The sequence below is a fragment of the Protobothrops mucrosquamatus genome, unplaced genomic scaffold, assembly GCF_001527695.2.
Source record: "Protobothrops mucrosquamatus isolate PMUCROS unplaced genomic scaffold, P.Mucros_1.0 scaffold_15, whole genome shotgun sequence".
NCBI classification, from domain to species: domain Eukaryota; kingdom Metazoa; phylum Chordata; class Lepidosauria; order Squamata; family Viperidae; genus Protobothrops; species Protobothrops mucrosquamatus.
Window position 1 is genome coordinate 656,213 of NW_015386091.1, and position 12,024 is coordinate 668,236.

The window sequence follows — 12,024 nt, forward strand, 5'->3', positions numbered from 1 at the left end:
CGTGCCTTCAGAAGTTGTGGGTATGCCATCACTGGGGGCTTTTAAGAAAGGACTGGACAACCATTTGTCTAAAATGGTATAGGGTTTCTTGCTTGAGTAGGGAGTTGTATTAGAAGACTTCTAAGATCCCTTCCAACTCTGTTATTCTATTCTGTTCAGTTACTCATAGACACATTGTTTGGCTTATTCTGGAGAAGCAGCAGGATATAAATCCAATAAATATATGTATGGCTGATATTAAGCATAGCTATTTAGTTCTAACTACAACAGATGTCAATCAAAGTCAGTAGCTAATTCATGCCTGAATGAAGCAAAAAAAATATTATTTACACATGTAAAGCTACAGAAATGGAGCTTGAAATCCTAAGTGACCAGATTTTTGCCACATGGAGGAAATGCTACATGTGGTCCCAAATTAACGTGAATCATGCAATGTTGGAAACGGATGGCAAACTTTTTCATTTTCATTTTCTTGTGTGTATAAATGTGATTGCTACAGTTTTTCAACCTAAAAAAGAAAACGAAGGCGACCTTATTGGTTTTATTCATATATCATTCACCTTACAGCATGGCATAAAACACACAGAGCTCAGAAGCCTCCCAGACGTTTCTTGGTGGGAATACTTTTGACTATAAAAAAAAGCAAAACAACACACTAGGGCAGTTCTGGTATGTATATCCTTTCTGCGTTGTGCTAGTTTTACAAGGAACCTTAATTTAAAAAAAAACAACAACACAAATCTGTGTTTCCTTCTGACTTTTAAATTGTGCTATTTTATCCATGTATTTTCTTTCTTTACTTGCTTGGTTAAGATAGGTGACCCTACAAACTTGTGAAATAAACCAACAAATAAATTAGATCAGAAAACAACCTCAAAAAAAAACAACAACAAATAAATCGGCCATTTATATAATGTTGATACAATACTTAGAAGTTCTATGACTTTCATTCACAAAAACATAAAAGGCAGCTCACACTTCAAAGAGCTTTTATAAAGAAAATGGGAGGTGCGGCATCTGAATTGGTTATTTTCCTCTTTGTGAAAAATTATCAGCTAGCAGCCTCCCAGAGTAGATTTGTTCATGATATTGCCACAGCAGCACTGTATTGATATCGTTGTTCTGCAGAAGACATGCATGTATTATTAAGGTATTTGCAAATAATTTTCATTTTGCCTTCTAAACTAGTCTGTTGAAAGGTATCTGACAGTTTAATTATTTCAGTAAACATCATCATGATACCAGATAGTCCTTTACTTCCTAATTTTCTTCTCAGCAAATGAATATGTACTGGTAATGAAAGCCACACAGTATTAATGATGCTGAAAATCTCTAAGGAAAACATTGAAGGTTCAGCTCATAACAATTTGCCAAAATTACATACGGGAAGACTTTCACTTTCTTTTTAATAACCTTTGTTTCTTAATTTAGTTTGGATTGGCTGTGAAATCCACAGTGGCACTTGAAAAGCCTTGCCATCCTTAGCACTTCTGCTCCGAGAGCCACACAAACATATATGTCCATCTACAGGTGCCTTCACATTCTCCATATGAACTTTTCTGGAACAAAAGGGATAATGAAACTATTGCAAGTTGCCTTGCTGCACCGCTTTATGATAGCCAAGGTTTTGTTGGAGCAGCAGTTTTTCTTTTTTATATGTCATTATTTCAGTCTTCGGCTTTTTGTGAATTACAAGTTAACAGCTTGCAGATAGTAGCACTTTATTCTTTATCTCTGCTGAACTCCCAGCCCCTTCTTTACAGTATCTTTCCTTTCAGAGAAGTATCTCAGAAAACAACAAAAATTTCCATATATGCAAACACCAACAGTCTATATACGGTATACTGCATATGGTTAAAGTTCCCCCATCTACATTTTTTTTTATTTGAAGATCTAGAATCAGTAGGATCCATTAGGATCTTAAATTAGCAGAGCTTTGGTTGAGTAGCATATTTTATTTTAATTCCAGTCTTTATCAAATCAATATATTTGGGCTTTCAACATTTGCCTCATACTTTGCATTATCTTAGAACAGGGGTGTCAAACTCAATTTCATTGAGGGCCGCATCAGCATTGCGGTTGCCCTTGGGGGGCCAGGTGGGTGTGGCCAGGGTAGGTGCGGCCTACTGGGTGGGTGTGGATGGAGTGGGTGTGGCCTACTGGGTGGGCATGGCCAGCTCTACATTGTTCACGTCAAGGGGGCCTGTGGGGGCCTGGGCAGGAGTGGGACAGATCTGAGGGTCTCTGGCAGAAAGGGGTGGGAGCGGGGCAAGTGCCAAGGTATGGTCCACTGGGGCAAGTGCCAAGATGGCCACCACAAAATTGTACCTTGGCTCCCGGCTGGCCTGGGCCAGGCCCAAGGCAGCGGGGGGCCATTCCCTCACTGTTTCCAGGACAGCTTCGCGGGCCACATGAAACCACTTCGCGGGCCGCATCTGGCCCCCGGGCCTTGTGTTTAACATGTCTGTCCTAGAAGATTAAGTCTAACTAGTATAACTAACTAGTCTAACTAGCCCACTCTTGCAGGAACCTGGTTAGGATTCTGTCTGTTTTCCTGAAAAGCAGATAGAAGTACTAGCTAAATCTAGCTATGGGCTAGAATGATCACATTTAGTGAAAACTTACCTGTATGTATCACCCTAGCTTATAAATATAAACAAAACTCAAGAGAACTTTGAGCACAAAATTTCTCTTCTTAAATAATATAGCTGACTAGCCAACACAGTAGGGATCTTGCTACAGTACTTGCCTTTACAGGCAATATTTGCTGAATGAATTCCCTAACCTCTTTGTCACGGGCATAATGAAATATACCACAAGATCATAAATGAAGATTGCAATTCACACATTTCACACTTTTTAGAGCCACTGCATTCTAATTTTTAATTGGCAACTCGAGACTCAAAGAGATGCCAGTCTCAACACATGTTATATTAATGACCCCAGTTCACTCTTCCTGCTGAGGTGCGACTTGGGAGTAATACAATTCTGCTTTTTGAAGCCACAGGCACCAAAGACCCTAATGAAGGAGGCAACCTATCAGAAGGATCCCAGGCATATTTTAAAGCAAATGCAATCTTTCATATCTAAATTGTTTAATTTATGTGATTTGGAACACCTTATGTTATTAAAAAAAAATCTTGTGAAAGTTCCATGTTCGTCTTTCATTCCCGGTATGAAACTATTCCTAAAAACTTCAGGTGCCCAAAATTAAATAGATCACATTCCTTTCTATCAGATCAAATAGTCTGGATGAAGTTTCCTTATACCAAATCAGATTGCAATTTTACATAGATCATTATTACTGACACCGGCTGATTGCTTTTCAACCTAGAGATCTGCAAAGCATTATGTTCTACTTATGAACTAGTCTTTGTACAAAAATGCAAATTCCAACGGTTCTCCAGAAAAAGTTTACTTCACATGTCATAAGTGTATGCCATAATTTAAATTATAGTGGCTCACAGATGACTACAAGTAGGATGTTTTGCTGCCTATTCCAAGTGAAATGAGTAAGTACTGTGTCTAGGATCACTCTTGCGGAAATCTTACTCATCTCAACGAGGCTTCTGACTGAAGTTTGCTTCTCTGCTCTCAGAACATGACAGCATATAGGTTGAGTCAAAATTGATGCACAACATGTTATGAGTAATCAAATGATGCGAACATTACAGCATTAACCTATGCAATTCCGTTCCTTATTCTGTCAATTTCCTCTGCTTTTATCCTAAGATTTTGGGGGTACTGGTGGTTTAACAGCAAATTGGTTTACAAAGTGTACAGACAGAGTCCTTATGTAAATAGTTTATAAAATTAATTATTATCTGCTTCAACATGGCAGATGTTAAATGACCACCAGCTGAAATGCTGGTTGCATATAAATTAGACAACGCATCTGGATTACATCTCCCCTCTTTCTTTTAGCTTTTGAATCTTGAGAGCCCGGTCTCTTAAACAAGAATAATTTTGCAGATGTCAAGTCATAAGTCTCAAATGAAAGTGATGGTTATTTTAAATCACTAGATTATCCTACCTACCCAGAAAGGAGGATGCCCAAACCCTAATAATCCCGTTGGGTTCTTCTTTGGTCTAGCAAGAACTGAAAACTTGTTGAAAGAACATGAATGGGCAGCAGGTACAAAAGACCACAGATTTAGTTACTAAAATGTGTTCCAAAATCAGTAACTTGGAGATGTGAGTCTCACCCCTGCTGCCACTGAATGTTTACCCTTTTTATAATGTCAAAAAGACAGGCTTTCCCCCTCTAGCTATTTCTGCCCTTGACTTCTTTTCTATCCAGTTTTGTTCATGGCTTTCTCTTTTCTTTCCTTCCCAGTGAAAATTCTCCTCCTCACACTATCACCATCCTGAAGTTTCTTCTTTTTCTTCTATTGCTGCTAGAAGGAGGGAATGGAAATGTGTGGGTAAATTTGTACGTTTCTGTGTGCAAGAACGACTTGTTGGTTATTCGTGCGAGAATGGTTCTTCTCTATAGAAGGTCACCTAATTTTGAACACTATTCATTTTAAATAGAGATGGAGGGGGAATGTGGGTGACATGGTCTTAGTCTTGTTCTTTGAATAGCTTCTACAAGTTGTATAAAGCACAAATACAAAAATGCACACATACAATATGTGTATGAAATGCTATTTTTTTGTGAGGAGTTGAAATCTTTAGGACTGGTTTCAATTGGAGTTGTCCATCGCGGTTTGACAAGATATGAATGCTGGACAGTGCACAGGCCTTTTGACTAAATCTGTCATTTTTGTCCCTATTTATCCTTTCAGAAGAATCACCCTAATTAGAGAGCCATCCTCCATTCAATATGCAATTTTCAGCATATGTCAGAGAAGTATATTTCATATCTTGCAGTTAAAAGAAAAATAATAGCACTTGCAGAAGCACATAATCAAATACTGTATATTTAGTAAAAAATGTACATTTTAATCAGCTCTGAAAAACCCAACTGTTATAGCTACATGTTGCTGGATTATTTTCCTAAGAGCCACACAAATCCTGCAGAAGCCATGGTCTTAATATAAAATATTACATGGCACAGTACTGAAATCCAACAATCATTTACCTCTTAATCTTTAAAAAGCTAAACATACCAAAACAAATTTACCATCCAATCTAACAGCAATGCTTTTTGAGCCAAATCAAAACTTCAAAAATTATATAGGCCACAACACAAACTAAACAGATTTAAGTTAAATGTAAGTAAAATTAAGTCGATTAGTTACGTACACTTTGTAGGATTATTATAGGGGCAAATGATTGAAAGTTAAAATTTAATAATAACCTTTGTGGGCGTTCTTATTAATAGATGCAGTAATTTCAGAGCTGTCTGTGGTCCTGAAGCCTAAAAAAAGCAGTAAAGGAATAGCAACAATTCAAGAACACTTTGCTTCATTCAAGTAGACCAAAATGGACTACTTTACCCTTCAGCTTTAAAAGCTTCTAGTAAATTCCTCTCTGCCAGACATTTTTTAGTCCCATAACAAACAATGCCAGCCACTCCTAAACTAAAGATGTTGGTCTTGATGCAGGAGACAGACATAATTCTGTTTCTCTGAGAGATCTATGCTCTATGCTTAAAAATAAGATTTATACTTTTTTCCTTACCATTCCGCAGAAGGTCTCTGGTGGGTTTCCACATGTTATATTAGGTGGATCCAGGTTTACTTTTACGTGTTTCATCATATCTATGGCTTCAGGCTGACAGGCAGTATAATCCCAAATCTTGTCTTCATCCATATAAATCTGTGTTTTGCACACATCATAATGTCCCCAAACTGAAGGATAATGTTGCATTACCGAAGACACAGTAACCCATAGGGCATGGAGAGACAGGAATCTTGACAAATACATCTCTATATCCTTTTGAGTGCCTTGACAGCAATCACCAATATGGAACTAAGTGTAGTCTTTATTATACATAAATATACATGGAGAGAGGCAACCTTATTGCAAAATGTGTTCCAAAGGAGAGAGGAGCTTAAGTTACAATAACTGTGTTTTTAATTTTGCAAACTTTGGTGGAAGCCAAGCATATTATATATATATATATCGTTCAAAGCCAAGTGAAGGATGCTTGTTACATTCCGAGGTGTTTCAGGACTTTTAATCACGTAGGCAAATAAGGTCCAAAATCAGGTAACAATTTAGCAGTGTTGCCAGGCCTCAGCTGTACCGTCAATAATCCCGAGCGATCCTCCTTTTTTCCAGCTCATGAGGAACAGTCAGCCAAACTGATGGACCAAAATGATGATTTTGTTTACAGTCTGTTTGCCATCAGTCATTCTTTTCTTCTGGTACCAGCACCCTTTTAGAAACAATGAAAGTAAGAGTTACCATTCCAGGATCAATGCAATAGAAAATATTTGAAAATGCTGACATTTTGAGGGCCTTGCTCAATACAAAGTATATTGGAAAAAACAGGGTAACCTTTACCGGAGGAGCTTTGCTAAAATAAACCAAATGTCTAAATCACACATCACCAAAATTATTTTGACATGAGAATTTAACTCTGGTCTCATTTTTATCTATCATCTATCTATCTATCTATCTATCTATCTATCTATCTATCTATCTATCTATCTATCTATCTATCTATCTATCTATCTATCTATCTATCTATCTATCTATCTATCTATCTATCTATCTATCTATCTATCTATCTATCTATCTATCTATCATCTATCTCAAGAACATTATTTTCATCTTGTCAAACCTGAGCTCAACAACAGTACTCAAACCAGTCACATATTTCATAGCCAAATAGGGGATACATTCCCCAATCTACCAAAGGTGTCAAAGCTTTTATTACAATGACAAAGAACTGACAACAACTTGCGTGCTTTTCATCTCTTCAAAAGAAGACCTCTGAGAGCTCAAAATATCTGTTACACATCTCAGCTTTTGTTAGCTTAATAAGTGATCTGATGAGCCCACTTCTGCCTCTTTGGTTTTTTTTTTCTCATTAGTACTGGAAGAGCTCTGCTTTTGTTTAATTGTGTTTAATGACAAAGATAACAGTTGGCTCATTTGCAGCTGATAATAATAATAATTCCTTATATAGATTTGCTGCTGCTGTTGTTGTTGTTGTTTTAAAGTCCCTTTATGTGTCAATTTCCACAGGAGAAAGCAATCTTCTTCATCTACCCTCTGTGTTCGCTGGAGCGGGACATAAAATGCTGGGCGATAATTTAAGTGATAGAAAAGGCACATCAAAGAAATTCTCACACTGACCTCTGTCAACTTTGCAAGGCATTTAAACTCAAGGAATGGCTACTTGACAGCCCTTAGGCTCAATCCAACCTCAACACTTTCCTCTCTAACCAGATTTTAATTAAGTTGTGATAAAAGAACTGTCTACAGGGTTTTTTTCCCCTCTCTTCCTCCCTCTCCCTCTCCCTCTCTCTCTCTGCTTCTGTATGCAACTGCAATTGTGCACATTTGCTTGAGTTAAAAACTATGCCATGTAAATTATGACAAACATTTTAAAGATCTTAACCATTTGTGAAATTACAGAACACTGGAGTATACAGATTTTGATTACCTCAATCTAGAACAAATTCTAACAAAAACCTTTCATAAAAGTATTGCAGCATCCTGGTTTTTTAACTGCTTTGATGTATTAAAAAGAATGCAATATTTACTAAGTATTCTCTTAATAATTATTTAGTAATAAGCCCTTCCCACACAATCACTGAAAAGTAAGTATGCAATCATATTGCTATATTCTTAATTAAAATTTTATTATTAAGGAATCACACTAATCTCTTACTAAATTCCTACGCATGGCAAAAAAAAATCTGGAAACATTTGTGCTGTTTCCCAAAACCAGTATTTTTTTTCTATTTGGGATCCAATAATCTGATGAGTTAAAAAAAATGAGTTATGATATCACATGAAAAGAAGAGCACTGCATTTTGGTGACCTGTGCACATAATAGCTTATGCCAAAAATGCTTATTTTCAGGCAGAAAGAATCTGGAATGCAAAGCGAATTTGTAAAGAGGTTCCTTTTATTCAGATATAACACTGTCTTGGACCTGAAACTAGCTATAGCTCTGATGCAATGCCAACAGATAGCTGTATAATGTTTCCATAGCAAATTACAATAATTGCCCTATGGACACATAGAGTTTCCTATTTATTTCACCAACCAGTGTTCTGTTAGAAAGTTCAGCTTCCTTTCAGAAATGAGGTAGACCACACTCCAGCTTAGATGCAAACTTAGGATTCTAAAGAGCTCAAAGGTACTTTTTAAAAACCATGTCATCCCCTTCAGCTATTTCTTATATCTCCTTTTCAAGATATTTTTTTCCTTTGGTTTTTGTTTTTTTTTTTACATTTTTTTATCTTACCTACTGATCACCAACTTACATCTGTGACTATCTGATCATTCAGAAACAAGATTTGGTTAATTTCAAATAACTACTTGGTCTGAAAGCATGCATTTTAAATTAATATTTATAAATAGAAACAAATAGTTCCTTGACTTGTACAACATGTTAACAAATTGCCAAGGACAGCATCTAATGAATTCCGAAGAAGTTATATATTTCTGTACCATTTAACGGTGGTATTAAGTCCAATTCCATCCAAGACAGCTTTACTTCCAAGAAGCATATATTTCAACAACCTCCAGTAAAACAATTGGAGACTCATATCGGAATGCAAATAAATGAAAGCAACATTCAAGATGGCAGAAGATTTGCACTAAAATGCAACAAATGGTGCAAATGCTCCAGTATACAGTCTTCCCCCTAGATCATGAATTACTGCTGAAGCAAGTAAAAAGTCATGATTATGGTAATTACACAGAATTATAAGAGTGTAACATTGATCTCATTCAACAAGATGACAAGAGAAAAGTGGAGACCTTTGTGCAGGTGATTCAAGTATCAGAACATGCAACTGGCATGCTTGACAAGAAACAGCCAATTACAGCTTAAATTTCTGGCACCTGTCCAGGGTGTGATTAATAGTTTTCCATTACATTTCAGACATATTATTAATGTATTAAAAATGTCATGCTTTGGCAAGAGCTAACGCAGCATAGCTTAGCAGTCGGCAGTGTCTCATTATTAATGAGCTCATTGACACAGGGAAAGATATTGGCTGAAAGATCATTTGCTAAGGATGGTGAGAATTTTTAATAACAGCAGAACGCACCCCATGTTGCACTTGTAGACTGCAACTCATGAGACACAGATTTTCACTGAGTAAGAGCACGATGAAATAATCGCCTTAATGTAGAAATGAACTTGTATATTTTAACTTCCATCCTAAACACATTTCTGTGGAACCGAATTTAATGTCAAGGCCATCCAAAGAGTTAAGCCTGGAAGACTGAGGTTTCTACCTGAGCTTTCTTAAGATCAAACTTTCAAGTTTGAACATCTACTGTGATAAAGAAGAAGAATGTAGGATTTTGTTCCAGGGTTTTTTTCCCCTTCTGTTCATATCTGATCAGTTCTAACACAAGGGTTAAAAACTGACAGAGGACTATTTCGCTAAATCCTCTCTCGCGTTATAACCTTTGCTTACCATGTGATCGCACAATCTGCTGTATGAAACTAGAGGGATCCCTAGAATCTTGTTTCTCAGTCTGAAGAAAAGGTGACTGCAATCCACTGGGGGGGGGAATGGATTATGCTAATGGCGTTCAATGAAGTTCTGGCACCCGAACACCTAGAGTGTCCTTTATTACTGATAGCTCATTACTCCTACAGAATTTTAACCCTTACCAGTGCTTCTACAACCTAGCTTTCCCTTCTGAGAGGCATTTGGAGGATTGCTATTTAGTCTCACACAAAACCTTGTTTACATTTACCCGCTGACACCCGCTGATACCCCTGGAACAATATCCCAGATGCAATTAACTGTGAAAAACAACCAACTTCCCATTCTGATTAGCAACTGCTGACAAATTAAGCATCTTGTAGTGATCCGGTCCCTGTAAATACCATCCTTCTCTCTGTTTCTTCTCTCTCACACAGATCCACACCCACAGACGCACCAAGATCATTGTCTCATAATAGAAACTGGCACTAAGAAGCTGATTAGGTAGTTAATCAATAGAACTCCCCCGGTGAGGACTGTCTCTATATACAGACCTCAATTCTAAAAATAAAGTAAAGCCCCGAATCACAGTTTTATATGTATTATTTGGAAATCTACCCTAGGCTTATACTTGGAGGCTTTTGTTAGCATTATTATCTGTGAATCAAACTGAATGTAGTCCTTTGATTTAGGTGAAATAGTTATTTTAGTAGAGGTACAAACACACACACACACATACACACACACATGTACCATCTGAGGAATCTATACAGCAATTAGTCAATTGTAATTTAAGGATTGTGTTTCATCCTCTGCTGTATGAATTCTGATTGAATTTTCCTGAACACCAACAGTAATAATGCTATAAACACAATCAAAAACGTAACTATAGTTCCACACAGACACCCTCTTTAAATGCTTACACACACACATACACACACAATGTATATATACATTTGTAATACAAAATTTCTGCATTTAAAGCCAACTTACTGGTTTTCATAAATGCTAAATTAGTTTGCTGAACAAGTGAAAATAGGGCAATATGAATATGTGCTTTATTTCCTCAGGCTTGAAATAATGTCAAATCCATTCTGGTAAGTGGTGGGGAGGATTTCCAATTATCTAGTCAGACCAAGTTGTTTTTACAAATTTTACTGATGGAAAATATACCTATCATTCTCCTCAGGAATGTCCATCAGGTATTACACTTCTAACATGTAGCAAGGGAGAAGAAAGGCAAGGAAGATTTACCATAAAAATAGAACTGTGAGTCATTCTTATCCCGTGGCAGACAATTCCAACTTTCTCTTGCCTGCAGCATGACAAGGAAAGGAAGCCACAAAAAATGTTACCAATTGTGGGACATCACTAATATTCAAAAAGCAGAAGGAAGGCTGAATCACTGGCTTTGACTTCAAGGAAATATTCTTAGTTAAGTTGCAGGAATAGGGAAGGCGGTAATGCCTATCTATTCACAAATCACCTCTCCTTCTTTAACCAGAGGTACTTTCTTTAGAAATGTCAGGATTTTCAACGACATAATGAAATTAACCCTCAAATACTGATGGAAAGCACCTGTAATTACAAGTCCACCAGCATTCCTGTGCTATGGCAGTAAATCAGCCTTGGTAGGTAATCTTCTGCATTGGATAACTTCCTATATCATTCTTGGGTGTTTTCCCGCCAAATTTTAAGCAGTTAATGGTATGCAAAGAAAGGAGTATCAAAGAGCTGAGAAGTCCCTGTTTTGTGAACAAGAAATTCTGCATTTCAGTCTTGAAACAGCATTTCTGGTTATGATTTACTTGTGACCACAGCCCCAGAATGAGTTTCCATCTATTATCACAAAGTGACATATTTTCCAGGCAGGATCCAAACTCTTTCAAAATGGTGTCATTTGCTGAGCCAACTTCCTACGACAGAGAGTTTTTAAGTTAATCTAAAACTCCTCTTCCATTGTGGACCTATTTAATATTTCTTTATTAATATCAAATATTTAATATTTCTCCAATAATATAAATGACATTTATTTCTGAGGGAACTGTAAAAAAGCATTTTGAGTCAGCTGCATTTGACAAAGTCAGAAGATCAGATTTACTGCTAATAATATCCACATTTTATTCTGCATTTAAAAGAAATGTATTTGGAAAACAGAAATACCAGCAAAGAAAGGCTAATATGAGGAGCTATTCTTAATTGTCAACTACTTCTTCCATTAAGAGTCACAAATTTTAAGCATTAGAGCTGTTGAATACCCCTTTCCATCATCTGGTGTTTTTGAAGAGCTGGATACATTTCCTCTTTATCAAATCAGGCTGATATTTTAGATCTGAATTAAGGTCTGAGATAACACAATCTCCTCCAGTATTTTGCTGCTGTATTTTGTATCCTATTTGTCTTTTCTCCTTCAGGAAAAAAAAAGCTGTATTTGCAGAAATCAAAACAGGAA

The 12,024-nt window shown here is 36.8% G+C and overlaps 1 protein-coding gene across 2 annotated transcripts in view; it reads right to left on the bottom strand.

The window, feature by feature from the left end:
- NTNG1 (netrin G1) overlaps positions 1-5,871 on the bottom strand; it is a 246,662-nt gene extending 240,791 nt beyond the window's left edge. For both annotated transcript variants that reach the window (XM_029286604.1, XM_029286590.1), the window contains exon 1: positions 5,626-5,871. In XM_029286604.1, the coding sequence (XP_029142437.1) occupies positions 5,626-5,871 (246 nt within the window). The remainder of the gene's footprint in view (positions 1-5,625) is intronic.
- Between the last annotated feature and the right edge of the window lie 6,153 nt (positions 5,872-12,024).